The 22,176-nt window shown below is 42.2% G+C and overlaps 1 protein-coding gene across 2 annotated transcripts in view; it reads left to right on the top strand.

Moving 5' to 3' along the window:
- Positions 1-22,176, top strand: part of ARHGAP22 (Rho GTPase activating protein 22) — a 148,226-nt gene that overhangs the window by 15,361 nt on the left and 110,689 nt on the right. For both annotated transcript variants that reach the window (XM_065671831.1, XM_065671829.1), the window contains exon 3: positions 5,787-5,874. In XM_065671831.1, coding sequence (XP_065527903.1) covers positions 5,787-5,874 — 88 coding nt within the window. The remainder of the gene's footprint in view (positions 1-5,786; positions 5,875-22,176) is intronic.

Here is a 22,176-nt window from a genome sequence, read left to right as displayed (position 1 = left end):
GATTCATATCTGACTTTGACTAGGACTGCATGTATCCCACATGTGAGATGTACTTTTGGAACCTATAGATGGCTATTGGTTGGGATTCTCTGGAATGAAGGGACAGTAGTACAGGTGTGGCCACATAGCTTAGAAAGACACCTGTGACCCTTGAGGCTGGTAATGGAAATTAACCGGATGTTAGGCAATATCTCATAATAACAGGACATTTTGGCATTTCTCCCTCTTCTCCTAGAGTTCTGTGTGAGCCTGCACATCTCTGTCCTCTCAGACTATCCACAGGTATCCTGAACACTTTTTGTCAGTAAAATCTATCTCATGGCTATCTGCTTTCTCTTTCCAATCTAAGGTGTACTTTGCAAGGTGAAGGAGCAAAGCTGTACTTACATATGAAACAGACTGGAATTTCATCCTCTAAGTCATTGTGGAGATTATTAGCTTCTAATGAAGAGGGTTTTGTTTTGGCTGGAAAAGGCAGCCAGTACCTGGAAAATCTTTGAAATAACTGGACTTCATCGTTCCATCTACTCCATGAGCAGTATGCAGGTGGAACTGCTGCTGTTACTCACACCAATAGGTGCTTCTGCAACCCTCTGGTCCAATGTGATTTGTAGGTACAGCTTGACAGAAAGAAAGAAAAAAAACAAAAACAAAAAAAAAAACACCCAACAAACCAAACCCCAAAACAATAAAAAAATGCAAGAACAAAACCCAAAATCCTCCACAAAACAGAAATACCTTTTGTTTAGGGGTTTCTAACATGTATTCAGCTTCAGAAGTCTTCTCTTTATTTCCCAGTATTGACTCTAGAAGTTAAGGTCTGCTACTCACAAAATGTTCCCCCAGACAAAATCCAGTTCCAGTAATGTTAGAAACTTTTCAATTATTTTTTCCTGAAAAAGGCATTGTAACAAAACTGGGCTGTCAGATAAATTCAGGTCGAATCTTACTCAAGAAACTAAAGGTTTGGTGTATGTGGTTTGGTGGTGGGCTTTTCTGTTTGGTGGTGTGGATTTTTTGGGGAAGGGGGATGTTTGTTTTGGGGGGGATTTTTGTTTTTTTTGATGAGGAAATCTGAGGGTGTCAAGAGCACAGGAGAAATGAATGTTGAAGGGAGAGTTATTTTTTCTCTCAGAATCTTCATTCACTTTTTCCTTTCTTTTGGAAAATTGTAAGGTAAGCAGAATGTTAGTATTGCTCTGAGCTTAAGTTTCCTCAAGTTATTTTGCTTTCTGTTCCTGGCCTGAGACATGAGGATCTAAGACAGTAATTAACTCAGTTTATTAGTTAATTAATTGTTCTGCTAAAATCAGTTGAACCATGGAGGGTCTATCCACAGCCTGCTAAGAGGCAATTTGACTTCCATCTTGTCTGTTATCTGAGACAGAGGCCAAGTCTGGTTGTTGGTTAGTTTGAGCTGTTTTGATCCTTAGAATTTGGGTTCAGAAAGCTGTTGTAGAAATTTTGTTCAATGTTCAGCTAAAATAAAGAAGTTAACGTAGTTAGTTCATCATCCTTGGCCTGGGATTCAGAAATACATATCTGAGGGTAGATTTGAGACCCAGTATTCTCCCTCTCCCATCTTGTAAGAGTTTGTAACAGTGTCTGATGTGCTGTTTTAAAGTTAATGGTATGAGAATTAGGATGATCAGTGTTCTGGCACCAGCTGTGTTTGTTCAGGACTCAGTCAAGAAAAGGAAGCTTTCTGTTCATGTTTCCTGTCGCAGCTTTTCTTTCCCAAGCCCTGGCTCTCCAGAGCCTGGTTCAGTGAAGAAAGTCTCAATTGGTCTTCTTACAGGAATAACTTTAAGGTATGAACGCCTGTGGTCTTAGGACTTTCCCTCAAAGCACCAATACCCCAAAAGGGTACAAGCTGATTCTTTCATCAAAAATTGGATTTGGACCTTCAGCTTACTGGAAGGTCTGTAAAAAATATTGCCTGTCCCTTGAGTGTTCACCCACCTCAGGCTCCCAAAGCCTGAAGGAGGGAGGAATAACTTAATCATGAACTGAAGTTCAATTCTGGGGCATGCTTTGGCATATATCAAGTTAGACCTTGGAGAATTTAAGCTGATTTAATCCATCACTAATTTACTTCCCTAGCAAGATTGCTAATGCAGTCTGAGCAGCTGCTGGACAAGGATACATCAATCTGTTTAAATTTAGTAATGTCTTTTTACCAGTGACAGCAGCTGTCAGAATTGATACACTCTCCCCGATAATACGAACTGGGTGTTTTTCTGTCTTTTCAGAGTGTTTATTTAGAGTTTTCCATAGTGTGCCAAACAGATTGGACAGCTGTGAGCTAGGTACTATGATACCTCTGGAGAAGTCTCCTGTCCCCTAAAAGGACAGGATAAAAAAGCCAGCACAATCTGCTGCCATGTGCAGAGACGAATGCACAAGGAGGTGTTTGGAAGATCTTTGCCATCTGTACACCTGTGACCTAAAAATACTTTCCAGAGATGAGCCTGGTTTGCAGACTTCTCTTGTTTTCACAGGTAGAGTAAGCATCCCTCAGTTTTCCTTTCCTCAAGAATCTAATTTTATTTCCCTAGCTACCAGCTGAACTTGCTGCAGTCTCATTGCAAGCTGGATGAGGTGCACACTGATAAGGATGAAGTAGCTATACTGGAGAACAGTCCCCAGCAAGTCCTTCGTTAATTCCACTGTTCCATGTCTGTGGTTTGTTTTTCTGTTTGTAGTCTTCCTCTTTTCCATTTCATCAAAGCTTGTTAAAGTGAGACTAAGAAACCAGTCACCCAAATGAGGACTTTATACAGGCCATATGGAATCAAACATGTTCTGAAAAGGATTGTAAAGAAAGTATATTTTTACTCAGAAATGCTTTGGTTAGGATTAGGAATGTTAGTTCAATCAGTTTATGCCCCTGTAATCTCTTCTAGACTAAACATCATGCCAAAGGTTTGTCTCACTGAAGAAGACCACAAAAGCACACCTTTTTCTTAAGTAATACAGGACTCTGAATCAAGCCCTGAGCTCTGCTTGATTATAGATGTGAGGTTTAGGTAACTGTTTCAAATGGGGATTTATTCTTGAATTATTGGATAAGGAAGACATAGCTTTCATTTTGTACTGGCTTGTAGGCACTACCCATTTTGAAACTGGGTAGTTTTGCTTAGAGGGAGTGTGGGCCTCAGCACATTTGATTAAACCATTTTTGTTTCAGAGAACTGCCTTGTCAAAGGAGAACTGCTCTATGTCAAAAAAAAACTCTCAGCTTTGGGTAGAAGCAAAACTCAGGATCTTGTCTTATAAATCATGCTGTGTTCACTTGATCGGTGATCAATGAGAAACTTAACATGAGCCAGCTGCAGTGTGAACCTGCATCCCAGAAAGCCAACTGTATCCTGGGCTGCATCAAAAGGAGCGTGACCAGCAGGTCGAAGGAGGTGATCCTGCCCCTCTGCTCTGCTCTCGTGAGACCTCACCTGGAGTATTGTGTGCAGTTCTGGTGTCCTCAACATAAAAAGGACATGGAACTGTTGGAACAAGTCCAGAGGAGGGACACAAGGATGATCAGGGGACTGGAGCACCTCCTGTATGAAGACAGGCTGAGAAAGCTGGAGCTGTTCAGCCTGGAGAAGAGAAGGCTGCGTGGAGACCTCATAGCAGCCTTCCAGTATCTGAAGGGGGCCTATAGGGATGCTAGGGAGTGACTCTTCACTGGGGACTGTAGTGACAGGACAAGGGGTAATGGGTTAAAACTTAGGGGAAGTTTAGATTGGGTATAAGGAGGAAGTTCTTTACTGTAAGGGTGGTGAGGCTCTGGAATGGGTTGCCCAGGGAGGTTGTGAATGCTCCATCCCTGGCGGTGTTCAAGGCCAGGTTGGACAGAGCCTTGTGTGACACAGTTTAGTGTGAGGTGTCCCTGGCCACGGCAGGGGGGTTGGAACTAGATGATCTTAGGGTCCTTTCCAACCCTAACTAATCTATGATTAATGTTTTGGTCCTTATTCCCATCTGTCATAATATGCCCTGAAACTGCCTCAATTTTTCATGAACCTCATGTGTTGCAGTGTGCATAGGGCTTTAATTTGCTTGGCAATTTTGCTCTTTGCTTTCTGGGAGAAGGCAGTTCATATATGGTGGTAATTGATGGTATAATTTTAGTTTTTCAGGATGCTGATATCAGAAATATTTTGTCCTTCTAGATAAGGTGTCGGAGTTATGAGTATGGCACGACTTGATCCTTTCAGAAATTCTTGTTCCATGGTTGATCTGATCTTACTTAGAAACTGGGAATTCATGGTGGAGGTTACAGTGTGGAGGGGTACTCTCTGCCCATCTGCCCTATCCTCTTCTATCTCAGCCCTTTACCAACTCCCAAGCTGGTCACATAGCAGCTCTGCTCTGGAATTATAGTGGGCAATGCGCCTTGTTTAGTGCGGCATAGGAAAGGGAAGAAGAAGAAGGTCATTCAGGTCTAATCCTTCTCCTTCCTCTCTCCTGGAGCACAGCAGCTGTGCAAGTTGCAACATCTGTGTTTAGTGCAGGGGCTGCAGCAAGAAAGAAGATAAATGTCTGCCCAGTGGGTCTGCAGACGCTGCTGTTTTGGGCTGCACTGCCTGTTGCAGAACGGGGCTCAGGGGAAGGTACTGCTAGATAGCATGTGGAGCTTAGTTTAGTATCTCTTTTAATTCCTTTTTTTTTTTTTTTTTTTAATTCTGTCTTACATCCTTTTCCTTCTTATTGTATTTTCTGGTGAACAAAAAATGTATGGGCTGAGTAGCATAGAGCCTGGAGTATTTAATAGTCTTCCACTGTTTCCAGCATGCCTTGTTCACAGTTTGCTGTAGTAAACTCAACAGTTGCCTGATGCTTTTATGTGGAGAGAATGCACACAAAAATATATAAAGTTCAGTTCACTCTTCCCCTTTAGGATGCTTTGTGGAGCCAGCAGGTGCTGGTTTTGGTCCCTTGTGGAGTTTGGCTGAATATCTCTGCCTGTCTTCTGAGCGGTCACTTCTGTCATCGTTCAGGCTTTTTTTTCCCCTTTCAAATCTGCGTATGTCAAATGCATTATGCACAAATTTACAATGTGGTACAGAACACCCAACCCCATCTCTTGCTGTCACACAAAGGACAGAATTTTAATTTTTAAATACAAGGAAATAACTGATATAAAAAATGTAAACATGAAATTTCCTTAAAGCAAAACCAAGGATATCTAAACTGAAGGCCTCAGTAAACAATGACCACATTTTCTATTTTTTTCTTTCATTATTATTTTTGCTTTTATATTCTGTAGATGGAATAGCAATACTCCACATTGCTGAACAGTCTGCATATATGCAATGTGGGCAGGGTAATTTTGCTTCTGGAACTTTAATCATCTGGGGTTTTTTTGTTGGGTGTTTTTTTTTTTTGTTTGTTTGCTTTTGTTTGTGTGGGGGGTTTTTTGTTTTTGTTTTTTTGTTTTTCATTTTTTGTTTTTTAAACATAACGCTGGAGGGGTGATGCAGATCTGTTGGATATAGAGTAGTATTTGTTGTTCTATAAGCTATGAACATTCAAATCTCCTGTGCATGTTCAGAGTATTATTCTAGAGGAAAGATCATTTTATCAGAAGTGCTCAGTCTGAGAGAAAAGACAGGTGGGGCAGGTGCATGCCCAGCTCACTCTTTTCTTGCTCAGAAGGGTGGAAAGGAGATGGGCTCTGTGGAAAATTGGGGCTTAAATTTGCTATGTCTGTTATGTTTATCTTACTTTTGCCATCCTCTCTGTAGCCTTTCCCCTTTCACTGGTGTTTGTGTCCCTTACAGGGCTTGATACTACTGCAAGGTAATCAGGTGAATGAGCTGCCACCTAATCCTGATGAACCAGGGAAACATCTCTTTGAAATTGCCCCAGGTAGGACAATGTTTCCTTGTGCTTTCAACATAACATCATCTCATTCCCACCGGTTGCCATTAATGATAATTGAACTGCACTGATCACTTCTAAACACTTTGATATACTAGCCAGATTATCTAGAGACTGGGAAACTGACAGACTACTTGGTGTTATTTGATTTGGATGTAATGCTGCTGCTCATAAAACTAGTAGTTGAAATGCACTGTGCTGCTTGATTTTCTGTTTGGAGGGGGCTCCTTGTCTGGAGTGTGCTATGTGGTCTCCCAAGCTCACAGCACAGAACTAATGGAAAAGGGGTGTGCAGTATCTGGATGCAAATGTATTTCATTTGCATATACTAGTCCTCCCTAGTTCAAGATGGAGGAAAAAAGTTTCAAAGTATTTTACTTTTGGATAAATGATTTAAGAGAATCAATGGCCTGCCATGGAAGAGAGGTTGAAATTTTGTTAGGTAAGAAAACCTATAACCTGTCAGCACAGCCTTATTGTGAAATTCTTGAAGGCATTTTAGTTCCTATGTAAATGTGTCCTATGCACTGGCTTAGTATTTCTGAGGTATGTGTAGAGTGAAGTTCCTTGTTGCAGCATAGAACTATTTATATTCACTTTATTCAGTTCTGATTGTGGCTGGGAGAGTACCATCTTTATGTGTATATTTCAGTGCAGGATATTTTGGAGATGGTTTCAGGTGGCAGGTTCTTCAGAGAAGAAAGCTGTTACACCACTAGCAGTGTTAGACCATAGGAGTGAGAAAAATGAACCAGGATAGTCATAGAATCACAGAATAGCTAGGGTTGGAAAGGACCTCAAGATCATTTAGTTCCAACCCCCCTGCCATGGGCAGGGACACCTCACACTAAACCATGTCACCCAAGGCTCTGTCCAACCTGGCCTTGAACACTGCCAGGGATGGAGCATTTGCAGCTTCCCTGGGCAACCCATTCCAGAGCCTCACCACCCTCACAGTAAAGATTTTCTTCCTTGTATCCAATCTAAACTTACCCTTTTAAGATTGAGCCTGTTTCCCCTTGTCCTATCACTACAGTCCTTAATGAAGAGTCCCTCCCCAGCATCCCTATAGGCCCCCTTCAGATACTGGAAGGCTGCTATGAGGTCTCCACGCAGCCTTCTCTTCTCCAGGCTGAACAGCCCCAACTTTCTCAGCCTATCTTCATATGGGAGGTGCTCCAGTCCCCTGATCATCCTCATGGCCCTCCTCTGGACTTGTTCCAACAGTTCCATGTCCTTTTTATGTTGAGGACACCAGAACTACACACAATACTCCAAGTGAGGTCTCACGAGTGCAGAGTAGAGGGGCAGGATCACCTCCTTCGACCTGCTGGTCACGCTCCTTTTGATGCAGCCCAGGATACGGTTGGCGTTCTGGGCTGTGAATGCACACAGAAGCCAGCTCATGTTAAGTTTCTCATCAACCAACACCCCCGTGTCCTCCTCCGCAGGGCTGCTCTGAATCTCTTCTTTGCCCAGTCTGTAGCTGTGCCTGTGATTGCTCTGACCCAGGTGTAGGACCTTAGCACTTGTCATGGTTGAACTTCACAAGGTTGGCATCAGCTCACCTTACAAGCGTGTCAAGGTCCCTCTGGATGGCATTCCTTCCCTCCAGCGTATCAACCGAACCACACAGCTTGGTGTCACTGGCAAACTTGCTGAGGGTGCAACCAATCCCACTGTCCATGTCACTGACAAAGATCTTGAACAAGACTGGTCCCAACACCGATCCCTGAGGGACACCAGTCGTTACTGGTCTCCAGATGGACACTGATCATTGACCACAATGTCCTTCTATCTCTCAGTACCTGAATACTGAGTTTCCAAAAACAAGGAGGGAGACAAATTTGACTGTGGTAAAAGTTATGTGAGTGCACTGGCTCAGTCATGTGTTACAGCCAGTTTCTCCCTCACGGACTACCTCCATACTTCTTGGTACCGTTTTCCCACAGTGTTATTTTTAAATTGAATGGAGGGCACAAGGAACACTTAGTCCGTATAGCTGAATGCTACTGCTGTGGAGGTGGGTGTGCTTTTACCCATGTCTTTGAGGTCTTTCTCTTACCCCCTATCAGGTTTGCTTAAAATGCCTGTCTTGCACACCCCTCTTAACAGACTATTAGGCAGTGCAAGTATAGGCAGTGCTGCAAGGTTTTCAATTATACCAGCATGCAGGGGTTTGCAATAACTCAGCCACAGCATTCTGTTTGACAGACAGGAAGGTACTTGGGGAAGGAAAAAATTATTTTTGTTTCCTCTTCCTTATCACTGCATCTGTTAATGCCTCCTTTTTGTTTTTCTTCATAGGCAGAGCCCCACAAACAGCAGGGCATTGGGCTTATAGTGTTGCTTGTATAGATGATGTCCTAGGAATTGCGATTCACTGTCTGAATGTGACACATCATCTGTACCATTTTCCAAAGATCATGCTGTTGTAGAAGGACTGTGGACATTGGGTGTGAAAGCATTTGTGTGGTTGTAATTGTGAATGATCCCATGTGTTCTGACAGTGATCTAAAATCATTAACTGAGCCATGCACTAGCTTGGTCAATTTTCCTGCAGACTTGAGTTTGCCCTCTGGTTCCAGATGTTCACTACTTGCCCAGCCTGTCAGGTTTTATTACTGTAGGCTGCAAAAGAATTGTCCTGAACTGCCAGGGGGCTGTTGCTTCATTGGAGCTGGTAATGCAAAGCTTTGTGGCTACTTGAAAAAGGCTATCCGGAAGGGTGGAAAAAAGCAATGCTATTCACAGCATAGTTGTGAATCCCAGGACATCTGTGTTCAACTTGTGGTTTTGATGTTTTTCTCTATGTCCCTGGAAAAATGATCCTGTCTTAGTCACCACTGTCCTGCCTGCAAAATTTGAGATGCTTTTTCTACCTTGTGGAGCTAAATCCATTCATGTTTGTAGCAAATATTGAAAAATGCTATAAATAGCCAATACAAAATGTGACTTGGCACAGATGTCACTGGAGAATGTGGCCTGAAGACTTCCCTGTTCTGTTCACAGTGCATCTATTCTGTGCTGATTTGGGCCTAAATGTTTTTTGTTTCGTTTTTTTGTTGTTTTTTTTTTTTTTTTGCATGTGTTCCGAAATGACTGTGTTCTGCATGGTTGCCAGCCTGCAGAGCACCCAATATAATGAACAGCTCTTCAATGGATGCCAGATAGGAAAGGGAGCACAGATAATTTGCAGGGTCCAAATCAATATTTTCCACCACCTCCCATCTTCCCCTGTGCTGGAGATATGGCTATGATTATATCTTTGCCTAATTGTCCCTCATTTTTGCCACTGTAAACTAGGATTATGTAGTTCCCATAGGGATGGTGAATTTTTTTATTTTATTTAGCCAACTAACTTGGGGATCTTGTAAATATGGGTACCTTCCATGGCTGTAAATATGGATATGGGATTTTACTGTGCTTGTAAGCAGCAGAGCATTAACTAACAAAATTGAGACCAGAATGCAGCATTCCTTAAATATTTCCATAGTGTCCTAATACTACTTATTTGGAAAAGAGGAGAGGCTGAGATCTCCAAATGAGCAACCATCCAAAGCTTTCTGAAGTTTGTGGTATCAGTTGCCTCTAAAACCCTATTTAATGATCAATAGTTAAGGCTTTCAGCATCCTCGTTGCGGAATTTTTGCTGGGATCTTCCCATCTTTCGTCTGCTACAGGCTGTGTAAAGGTTGGCTGTGGGAGCTGCTTCCTCAGAGTGCAGGGACTAGAGTAACAACACGTCCTATGCTGTAACAGAGTATGTATTGATTTTTCTGCTGAGTAACAAGAACTAATGATGTGCATTGTGTGTTATTCATGTTTCATCAAGTTCATTTCTAAGCTCTGCAGTGCAGCTGGAAGAAGGGTTAACTAGGGACATGAGGGACAGTGGAACAGTTCAACAATCAAACCGGTGTTAGGTCTGGTGGCAGGACTTCCTGAAATACCTCTTTTGGCAGAGATACTCTATCTTCTTTTCTGGAGAAACTGTAAATTTCTGAACCCGTCTTAGCCCCTTCCTGCTTTCCTCCCTCACTGCTAGTGAAGTTCAAAGTAGAATGGCAGAGCAAGCTGTCGGGTCATTGCTCTGGTTTTCCAGTGCACATTAGCAGGGTAAATGGGGCAATGTTTTCAGTGAAATCATGAGGTTAGGTATGAGATTAGATGCCACTCATTAGCCATTTGGGGTAATCATTGCACAGCAGCTGGTATTTCTGGATGGAAATAACTACTGTATGTTGCTTGGGAGAGGAGTCCAAATCTGGTAACAGGAAAAGCGGCTGACTGATTACTAGGGGCAACAAAGCAACTATGTGTTAGCCTGGGTGTACAGTGTGTTTCAGAGTGGGTAATGCAGTGTGTAAGAAGCATAGGGATTGATCTCTGAGAATGTCTTAAGGAGTATTGATGGCTTAAAAGGTGAGACCCTGGGGGCATTTAGGAAGCTGCTGCTTTTAGTGTCCTGTGGCAAATAGTCTGCTTGGTTTTATTGTGTGGTCTTTGAAGTACTACCAGATGAGATGCTCAAATTTCTCTGCAGAATTAGAGATAATTCTGTGATATAACAAGGTTTTCAGAGTCATGGAAGTGAGTGGCGAAAAGGTTCAGAAGTTAGCAGGTAAAAAATGTTATCTTTAGGTATGGCAAAAGTTCTTACCGATTGGAGAATAGCTTTTCTTTGTAGAGAACCTGGTGACTTTTAACAAGATCCTACTGTTATGCTTCAGACTGGATTCAAGTGGTCTTTCAATGGAGAATAAGAGAGGAAAGACAGAAAAATGAACAAGAAATTTTCCATGGATTACCTGGTATCTTTCTGGCTAACGTCTTCTCCTGTGATGTAGGAAACAGTTTCTGTTCCACTGAGTTTAGGCTAGAAACCTGAATTTCTCACCGGCATAGTGGGCAAGTACTTTCAGTAACTGTTATTTTGTTGGGTTTTCTTTTTCTCGGAAAAATGTGTTTTCTTAATTTTTTATTTTTTTTTTACTATGAAATCATTCTAGAATAATGCTGTTGTCCAAACAAGATGTGCCCTTTCCTATTTCAACAAAAAGGCTTGTTTATTGTTGTGAGAAGCCTGAAAAATTCCTGACCAAAACTTATGGTACACATCTTAGTGTTTCCTGATCACTGATGACAGTTAATTCCTGTCATGCAACAGTGTTTTCTGACAAGGTGAGCAGTGACATCTCTTAGCTGGGCCTTCCTGTGAAAATGAGCGTGGTTTTGTGATAGGCTTAATTTGATTTCACTGGAAACTGCTGCTGAAGGGGTATGTCTTGCTTTCCCCCTTTCCTCCTTGCTTCTTCAACAGTATCTAATCCCATCTCTCACTTCAGCTCTTTATGACTGGAAACAAAAAACAGACTTCAGGCTGATACAACTAAGTTTGTTGAAAACTGAACCTTTGGGTGGCTTTTTGTGCCCCAGCTGAGCAATGCCACCAGCCCCCTCTTTAGTGAGGCAGTTTGGTCCTCTTCAGAACTGTGGTCTCGGGTTTTTGCAGACAGACAGAACAAAGATGACTGCCTATGCTTGATTCACATGTAGAAGCTTTATTTTCAAAACCTTAGAGGTCAGAGTTCTGTGGCATGCTTCTCAGTTAATGAGACTGAGCTCAATAGAGGCAGTTTGCCCTGATGAAAAGGACCTGCATTCAAGAGTCACTACTTTAAAGTTAGACTAGTGGTTGCATTCTGCTGGGAGTTAGGCTGGGGCATAGTAACGTTCCTCATCCAGGAATTTTTGTGTTGGGTTTGTGCTGAAGCAATTTTACTGCATTGTTTGTTCTGTATAATAAGTAGGAAATCAAGAAAGGCAGAATCAGAAGGTGGGAGTCCCAGCTCCTACAGAGAGAGTAATTGTTGACTACTTGTTCTGTAGGGAGTCTGTCAGTGTTGTTGGCAGTGTCATACTGAGCAGTCAGAGTGACAGCTTGTTTGCCTTGTCCCAGTAGGTTGTATGATGCCTGCAAAGCAGTCTGCTCTGTGGTACACTTCTGTGTCCCAGGTGATCAACACCAATTAAGTTATTTTTGTGGCCTTTTTATCTCTGTTCCTGTTGAGATAGTGTGTAATTAAAATACCTGCTGGGGAAATGAGAAATTCAGACATTAAAAATCATTCCATGTTCTCCATTATTCAATGCAAATTGTGCTTCTAACTAACAGCAGGAAACTGAGTTTGCCAGTGGTAATTAAATTTTCTCCTGAAGTCTACAGCTGATAACTGACTGTGCATATCTGAATATGTGATGATTTTGATATCTGAGTTTTATTTAGGCTTCTGGGATTTGTCACTCAGCATATTGACCAGGGAAATGGCACCAAAATAAAGTAGCTCTGGGTCCTACTAGAAAGAATGAGACAATGTAGTTTCAGCAGTGTGCTGTGGAAACACTTAGCAAGTGGGATCTGTGGATGTCAGTGCCCATGCATTGCACTGACCAGCAGGAGAAGACTGATCTTGGTTTTGTAGTGTAAGATACTGTCTGATCTGTGTTTAACAGGTCTAGATGTCTGGAGTGCAGCTGACAGCATGCAAGTACTTGTCACTAGAAGTCAATAGCTGTTTTTTGGAACATGAGATAGATTTTCCATTATCAAGGAGGGAGAAACCTAAAATGTCTTCTCTGCACTGTCTTTATGAAGGAGTGCTCAGGATGCAAAGCAAGCATACAATTTAATCAGTCACAGTCTGGAAACTGTTATTTCTTTATGGCTTGGGTTGAAGACCTTTAATAAAGTCTTAGCATGAAGGTAGTGACAGGTAAATCTGCTTAGCTTCTGCCACCTGCAGAGTCTCTTTTTACTTGCAAGGTAAGTGCAGCCTGAGTCTCCTTGGAAGGGTGTATTCTGTACTTCCGGGCCAAGAAGTTGTTGATCTGTTCTGTATTTTCTGCTTGCTCCGTCTGCTCCTGAGCACTAGATGGTGCTGGTTCTTCCCATCTTGTGCCTGGATGCTCGCTGTTAGTTGTGGGCTGTGCCTTGAATCACTTGAGTGTGAGTGCCTCCTGTAAGAGGAAATCAGCCGCTATTGTTCACTGGTCTCTCAGGAGCAAATCAGCAAGCGAGTTCCCTAACGGTGTTACTGCCTAGCCTGTGAAGCTAATACTGTGCTCCGTAGACAGAATATAGTATTGCATGCAGTTTTGTACGTTTGTCCTGCCATGAGCCTTTGTCTAAATGTACAGTTTTAATGAACTGGAATTTGCCTCTTCCATCTGGTTATGGGGGTGATGGAGTTTGATCAAACCTCCCGCTGCATTGCTGCTTAGGGATCTGCTGAAAAAAAAAACGATACTAATTTTCTCCTGCAGGGTAACACCTTCCATAATTTTACTGAAATTGTTTTATCCAACTGCAAAAATAGTTTTTGTGGCCCATGTGGACCATGACAACTTCAGTCATCATCAACAGAAGTATCAGTCAGCTGCCAATATTTCTGGGCTTGCTATATAAGTGGATTTGAATTGAATTACTATTTGCAAAAGTTCATGGAGGCCCTGATTTCCCTTACGCAGTTATTAGACACGAACAACGTAAATGTTCTGCAGGCATGGCACCTCTGCTTACTGCTCTGATCTGTATTTTCCCTCCGTACTCGACTCACACAGCCAGTCATTCACAGTCTAGGAGGTTCCTCGAGTGCATTGATGATAATTTCTTAATGCAAATGGTGGACGTACCAACTAGGGGAGCAGCGCTGCTAGATTTAGTACTCGCCAACAAGGAGGGTTTGGTCGAAGTGGTGACGGTCAATGGCAGCCTTGGCTGCAGTGACCATGAGATGGTGGAGTTTAGGATCCTGTGTGGGAGGAATAGAATACCTAGCAAAGCCACAGTTCTGGATTTCCAAAGGGCCAACTTTGGCCTCTTCAGTCAACTGCTAAGGGAAGTCTCATGGGAAAGTGTACTAGGCGGTAAAGGGGCTCAAGATAGTTGGTTAGCATTCAAGGACCGCTTCTTCCAAGCTCAGGATCGGAGCGTCCCAATGAGTAGGAAATCAAGTAAGGGATCTAGGAGACCGGCGTGGTTAAACAAGGAGCTGCTGGGCAAACTCAAGTGGAAAAGGAGAATCTATGGATTATGGAAGGAGGGGCTGGCCGCTTGGGAGGAATATCGGACAGTTGTTAGAGGATGTAGGGAGGCAATTAGGACAGCTAAGGCCTCCTTGGAACTCAATCTTGCTAGTCGGGTTAAAGACAATAGAAAGGGCTTCTTCAAATACATAGCAAATAAAACTAAAACAAGAGGCAATATAGGCCCACTGCTGAACGAAGTGGGTACCCTGGAGACAGAGGATATAAAGAAGGCAGAGGTGCTGAATGCCTTCTTTGCCTCTGTCTTTACTCCTGCAGACTCTCCCCGAGGGCCCCGGATTTCTATAGCCCCAGAAGGAGTCAGGACAAAGGAGGAGTTTGCTTTGGTAGATGAGGATTGGGTTAGGGATCAGCTATGCAAACTGGACATCTGTAAATCGATGGGTCCGGATGGAATGCACCCACGGGTGCTGAGGGAGCTGGCGGAGGTCATTGCTAGGCCACTTTCCATCATCTTTGGTAAGTCGTGGGAAACGGGCGAGGTGCCTGAGGATTGGCGGATGGCAAAGGTCACACCAATCTATAAGAAGGGCAAGAAGGAGGACCCGGGTAATTATAGACCGGTCAGCCTTACCTCCATCCCTGGAAAGATGATGGAACAACTTATTCTTGACTCCATCACTAGGCATATCAAGGATGAGGGGGTCATTAAGAACAGCCAACATGGTTTTATGAGGGGGAAGTCATGTATGACCAACCTTATAGCCTTCTATGAGGAAGTGACTAGGTGGAGGGATGATGGTAGAGCGGTAGATGTAGTTTTTCTTGATTTCAGTAAGGCATTTGATACTGTCTCCCACAGCATCCTCATAGATAAGCTAAGGAAGTGTGGGCTTGATGATCAAGTAGTGAGGTGGATCGAGAACTGGTTGAAAGGAAGAAGGCAGAGAGTTGTGGTCAATGGCGCAGAATCTAGCTGGAGGTCTGTGACTAGTGGAGTTCCTCAGGGGTCGGTGCTGGGACCGGTGCTGTTTAATATTTTCATCAATGACCTGGATGAGGGAACTGAGTGCACCCTCAGCAAGTTTGCTGATGACACAAAACTGGGAGGAGTGGCTGACACACCAGAGGACTGTGCTGCCATTCAGCGAGACCTGGACAGGCTGGAGAGTTGGGCGGGGAGAAACTTGATGAAATTTAACAAGGGCAAGTGTAGAGTCTTGCACCTGGGGAAGAACAACCCCATGTACCAGTACAGGTTGGGGGTTGACCTGCTGGAAAGTAGTGAAGGGGAAAGGGACCTGGGGGTCCTGGTGGATAGGAGGATGACCATGAGCCAGCAATGTGCTCTTGTGGCCAAGAAGGCAAATGGCATCTTAGGGTGCATTAGAAAGGGAGTGGTTAGTAGGTCAAGAGAGGTTCTCCTCCCCCTCTACTCAGCCTTGGTGAGGCCGCATCTGGAATATTGCGTCCAGTTCTGGGCCCCTCTGTTCAAGAAGGACAGGGAATTGCTTGAAGGAGTCCAGCGCAGAGCCACAAAGATGATTAAGGGAGTGGAACATCTCCCTTATGAGGAGAGGCTGAGGGAGCTGGGTCTCTTTAGCTTGCAAAAGAGGAGACTGAGGGGTGACCTCATCAATGTTTACAAATATGTGAAGGGTAGGTGTCAGGATGATGGAGCTAGGCTTTTTTCAGTGATATCCAGTGATAGGACAAGGGGCAATGGGTGTAAACTGGAACATAGGAAGTTCCACGTTAACATCAGGAAGAACTTCTTTACTGTAAGAGTGACAGAGCATTGGAACAGGTTGCCCAGGGGGGTTGTGGAGTCTCCTACACTGGAGATATTCAAGGCCCGCCTGGACAAGTTCCTGTGTGATGTACTGTAGGTTACCCTGCTCTTGCAGGGGGGTTGGACTAGATGATCTTTTTAGGTCCCTTCCAACCCTTGGGATTCTGTGATTCTGTGATTCTGTACTTGACTGTAGCATGTTACTGAATACTTCTGAAAAGAGCGTGGGGAAAAAAAGACTGAATTTTGTGCACTGGATTCGTGTAACCTTATTGATTTCAAAAATGTTGCATTCAGTCCAGTGGTGTATCCCTTGACAACTTGACCAGCACACTGTTGCCTACTTAAGGTGATGACTTATGGCTGGTGAAGGTCTTCAGATTGCATCCAGACCTTTATACCGAAAGGTTATTAGGCTTCTCTTTCCCCCTGAGGGGTATGAGGCTCCCTGATAGTTAAGAATGTTTTGACACACCTTACGTTATCAACTTAAAACATCTTGAAGGGCATCAGGAGGCACCAGCAGACTGTAACTTGCTTTTTTGCATTTTTGTTTTGGTTGGTTTTTTTTTTCTTGTTGTTGTTGTTGGGTTTTTTGTTTGTTTCTTTCTCTAGTATATGCAGTGCCCAAGGCTTATGTTTGCAGTTGGCAAGTAAAGATCTCAGTTCATGAAATGAACAAGATCCTGGCTTTGTTACTTCAGAAGCATTTGATCTCCTCCATGTTATACTATCTACACCCCTTAGTATTGTGGGGCCCTGGACAGTTTAAAATAGGCCTGGAAATGGGTTGTGAGAGCTCTATGTGTTCTGCTGTCCTGGAATCTGCATCTCTAGGAGAAGCTCTGCATCTGATCCCTGATCAGTAGCACCTACCTGTCTTCAACGCATGTGCTGGATTTCAGCAAGAATGTTGGCATTTTACAACTTCCAATTCTAACAGCATGAGGCTTAAGGAGTTTCATGAATAGCTTTTTCTGCTAGTGCACATCACTAAGGCATAATCTCTAACTGTTCTTGAGTAGTTTTCATTCCTCAAAATCAAATATGTCTGCATAGCATTTATGGAGGCTGCCCTTTGGGTATAGAAACATAGCTCTAAGGTGATGGTATGTTGTTGCTGCAATGTGCAAGGCACCACTTGATGACATCAGGTTGGCTTTTCAGTGCAAATTAGGCAAGATTTTGAATTCTTCCTGCTGAGATGTTCCACAGTAAGCTCTCCATCTTAAGGATAATATATTAAGCCCTAGGGCATGTGTAGCTAATGGGGGGGAGGGGGGTGTTAAGCATTTCTGTGTAAGAGCAGTTTTGTTCCATAAGATATGCTTACCAAACTGTCATTATGATCACTTACATTGTATCTTCCCTGTACTTCTTGTTAATTTGTCAAAAATCAGGTCTTTAGTGCTGTCCTGTGGCTCTGAAGCCACTGCTGCACTTTAAGCTGCTTTGAACCTCAGAGGCAGCTGTATTCCCATTTGCAATAAGGATGTGCGAATTCTCTTCAAGATTTATGCAATGATTAGGATCTCTGATGCTAAAAAATTATTCAAGTTAGGTTATCGTAATGAAATTAAATAAGACACGATATGGCAATATAGTTCACAGTACACGGCATATTCTAGAGGTAAAATAAAGCATATATAATATGCTATAATAATATAATATAATATGGTATAATAAGCATTAGAGGTCAACATCAGCATGAAGAAAGAAAACATCAAGCTAAAAGAAAGTTTACTGCTCAGATGCCTGCTCCACAAATTTTTTTACCAGCTCAACAGCCTTACTGAGATGAGTTGATTCTTAAGTCTTGTGGGTTTGGGCCCTGTTCATCTGCTGTGCCTTGTGTGGTTCAGTGCATTAATTCTCGTCCTTAGTTAATCTGGCACAGTAGTGTTACATTACAAATATAATGCATTTGCAGGGTTGTATTGGTTGTGTGAGCTGAGGATATGCAGTCAGGGTTGCTCATTCTTTTCCTTCAATGTTCCCAGGGACTGCTTTATTTTCTGTAGTTGAGCTTTTTAAGGGTTAGCATGTCTCCAGAGTGCATTTTCTTTAGCTCTGATAATAGGAAAAGTAGAATGCTGAATTTTGGATGGATGATGATTCTTTGTTGAGGTGGTTGTTCTTTTTTTTCAGTACTCTCTGGATCCTGAACCTGGCAGTGTATGCGTATATCTGCTTGCAGAGTTCATGCTTTATGATAACAAAGAAAACATTTCTTTGCTTCTAAATGTGAATTTGTGGACAGGGAGCAGTAATTGAATTTTTCTGTGTACCTGCTATTCCTCTGCTGTTGTCACTACAGAACTGCTGTAAATTCTGTAGCGTTTGATGACTGCCTTCTGGTCTGCTTTGAGATGTGTGGATTTGATTTTTGTGGTGTGATTAGCAGGTACAGGCTACGCAGAATATAGATAAACGCATACACACACAATCTGAAACTGAGTCAGTCATGTTTCATTCACTGAAAAGAGGGCAAGAAGTGTGACTGGTCTCTATGCCAATGCAGGATGTCACATAAGTGAAAGGAACTGAAATATTTGTTCCTTAGACTGCGCCAGAAAGGAATTTTGACACTTCTTAAAATGTTTCCCTCTCTCTCTTTTAGATAAGAATTATCATCCTTGTGCTATGTACTGACAATCCTTAAGGCATCACTGCTGATGCTGTTAAGGTACCTGTTAGTGCTGGTAGCTTAACTACTCAGTATAACATCTTGACTTGAAAATACCAGCTGGAAGTCATTCTGGGGAGCAAAGGTAAGAAAAGTAAATGTTTCCTTTTCACAGAGCCCACATAAAAACGTATGGGGGAAGGGAGACAAAGCCGATAATGTGCCGCTCCAGCATCCAAAAGGAATTATAATTGGGAAACTGTTATCTAGGGTGTTTATGAAACCATGTCTTTGAATGATGCACTAATGCCAGTTTGAAGTGGCAGCTGGCCCACTGTCAAACAGCTGTGAGCATTTGCAGGCAAAACTCACTCTGTGTTTGGAATGCTTGAGGGATAACTAGTGTGCTATCAGTGAGAACCAGCTTGCACTAGGCTTTCTGAACTTCACAGGGTGGGGGAGGAAATATGGCAAAGATGTATTGCCTAGGGCATAATACTTAAGATTTATACTTTGTTAAGTAAGTCGTCATGGTGTAAAGTCACAGGAGCTTAATGCTACATTGTAAAAGCTTTCTTCAGCCTTAGTATGCTACTTGAATTATTTCCAAAGTACTGATCTTGCATGATGAATGGGGGAGGAAGCCTGGGTGTTGAAGTGACTTACATGCTTATTTTTAATGATTTTCAGATTCTTATCCTATGCACATGCCAGTACATAGCTCTACCCCTAGGTAGGATCCTATCAACTTGTTTGCTGACAGAATATATGCCTGTGAACTTGCTTGTTATGAAGGAACTTAGACTAGGTCATCACATGGTTCCCTATCGGGCTTGATGTTTATGAATAGATTTTAAAAGACGCAAGTTACCTGAATTGTTGAAAATGCAGGCTCTGAAGAACTAGTGCAACATGAAAAATGGTAAAATGTGAAACAAGCAGAGCAGTTCAGTTTGCCTGGTATATCCACGATGAGTACTGCCACTAATCACATGAAAAATGAAACACATGCAATTTTATTACTTGAGTGTCCCTGTAGAGTGGCAACCTAAGGAACTAATTTTGTGTGTTTTAATACATCGTAAGAATTATCAGTCTTTTTCCATCAGTTCCAGTTGTTAAAAGAAACTTATTAAACAGGGGATGGAATCCTTGGCATGTTCAGCATGTGTAGGATTTTTTTGTGATACAAGCTTTTCCAACAGATAGAATCTTGTAGATGTATGGATATTGGATTTTCATGAATTTCAGGGCACTGGGAGAAACTCCTTCCTGATGGCTTTATGCTCTGTAGAGAAGTTAATTCTACTGAATTCAAGTAACTTGAACACAGCCAGTTGATCTGATTAAACTTTTGGTTTAAAGAGGAGGTATCATGACAATATGACAATTTTGATTGATACCTAGTTATTAACCAGCATGACTGTCTCAATTTTCTGTTGATCTTTATTATATTTTATTTATCCTTTTCTGTGAATAGTTTTAACTCTCTGTGCTAGTTATCTGGATATAGCTTCCCTGTAGAGCATGCATGAGTATGCCAAGATGTATCCTCTGTTATACAGAGGATGTCATACCATTTTAAGTTTTACATCACACTACATTAATAGACCTGAGCTATGCCAGTAAAGAACTTCAGTTCTGTGTTTATGATAGTGATTATAGAAATGATACTGGTTTTGTTATCTTGCAGTCTATTTCCAAACAGGTGTAACATACCAGAGTCATATAACGCGATTCTGTACCAGATAAAGAAAATACTTCTTATGACTACAAGCACCTGAAAAAGCTGTATTTTGCAGTTTTCTGTCTTAACTTCAAGGCGATTTTCAAAGGTGCTTAAAATAGCAAGTAATAAGAGCGCTTACTGCAGTGTGGCTATTCTGTGTTGAACTTAGGGGCATTCCATCAACTTATGAGGATAAAGTTTAATATAAGCTTCATAGCATCTCAGCAATACCCATTCCTGTACACAGGTACTGTTGTTATAAAAGCAGTGAGGCAGCTGGGATCAGGACTATGTTCTGTCTATTGTAACACATTTTGATAAGTTTAATCTTCCTTATTTTCTTCAAGCACTCTAATTGAAATGGATGTGATTTCTTCCATTAAGAAGACAAAGTTCAGGTCACTTCTAATTATAGAGCTCTTTAATAGACAAATGTTAAGTTTCTCTGAGTTTGTGTCTTCTAGCTCTGTTCTGGCAGGTGCACAGCACAGTGGGTATACATTCTTTCAAAGGCTGGCTTTGAATCTCAGCTAGAGATCAATGTAACTGCAGGATTAGGGAGTGCATCTGACATCCATAGACCATTTCTCATCTAACTGAAATCCTCTTAAGATGTTGGTGTCCGTGCCTCAGTGTTGTACCAAAGATGCTATATATAATGCTGAACTCATGAAGCATTATTGTTAGTTCTGGGCTTTGCTTTTAATCACCAGCTGTCTGACACTCATGAAAACTTGGGAGAAGGGGCAGGAGAAATTCGAGATAACAAAAGAAAGAAGTATGAAATCAGAAGTGTACGGTGTTAAAAGGAAGTGTCTGTGAGGCTGTGAGGAAAGACAGTTATAACCATTGCATTGGAGGATAAGTGCACAAACTGTGTTGCTTCCCTGCTTTTGGAGTTGTGGATTTTAATAGGATTCAGCAGCACACTGGCAGCTGCTAACCTGGGAGGTAAAGAGTCTTGTCTACACTAAGAATGCTGCATTGGTATAATTATGTGAAAAGAAAGCCAGTACTGGCATACTAGTGTAACACGGACAAAGATTACTTTGTAGACACACTTCTGTTAAAGAAAGATTAGCAACCTTCTGGCTATGCAAGTGTAAGAATCCTCCCACTCCACAGAGGCTGTAAAGGCTCTTCTTTGACACCTTGTGGTTTGTACATGAATCAGAGAGTCAAAATGATGCCTTCCAGGAGGGTTAAGCAGAAGATCTTTTCCAGACTAACTTTTTTGTGGTCACTTTGAGTCTGTTCCCATAGGTCTTGAACACGGATCATCAGTGTCATGTGTTACTGACACTGCAGCACATTAAAAGACATGTCCTACCTTTAGTTATATCTATGACCTGAACACTTTACAGCAGAAAATAGAGGAAGTTAGTGCAAATGGGAATATCGTGCCTATATCATGCTTGGTGAGAATCATAGAATAGCTAGAAGAGAAATATTCCCTTCTGAAGCTGGTGGGAATCTGTGTGAGGTGTTGTAAATATGGCTGTGGGTCTGTAAGGTGACTGCAGGGAATACGTTAGGACTGGGGAAGAGCAGTGAGAGGGAATTCAGTGTCTTTCCCTCTTGATGCTATGAGGTCACAGTTATTTCCTCTTGGAAAGTGCAGTTCTGCCTTCTTTTATAATGTTAACAACATGACAGGGTTCTGGTTTGGTCTCAGGAAATTAAATGAAAATATGATTAAACTACACATAAGGAGTTGTTTCTTCACCTCTGTTAAGGCATCCCAGGTTGTAGGAGTCCAGTTATTTTCTGTCCATCTCAGGCCTTCTTGCCATTATCTTTGGATTCTGCAGTCAGCAAAGAGTTGCTTCTCTGAGATGAAGTGGATCCATCTTTCTTTTCTAGAAAAGTAATGGTTCTTTAAAGTTAGTAAGTGTAAAAACTTGCACATGTTAATAGTAGGCTGTCATCTTTTGGTCATCTTTCAACACAAAGGAAAGTTCTTATTTTTACAGCAGTTCAAAGTGCTGTTGGGGAATAAGATGCTTTCAGGTATTTGAAGTAATGTTATCATTTATGTTACATCTTATAATCTATATGTTTAGCTGATCTTGCCTTTGGGCTCTAAGTGGGTGT

Source organism: Lathamus discolor, chromosome 3 (assembly GCF_037157495.1).
Source record: "Lathamus discolor isolate bLatDis1 chromosome 3, bLatDis1.hap1, whole genome shotgun sequence".
NCBI classification, from domain to species: Eukaryota; Metazoa; Chordata; class Aves; order Psittaciformes; family Psittacidae; genus Lathamus; species Lathamus discolor.
Note: the sequence above shows the minus strand (reverse complement) of the source record. Positions and strands in the feature narration are given on the sequence as shown.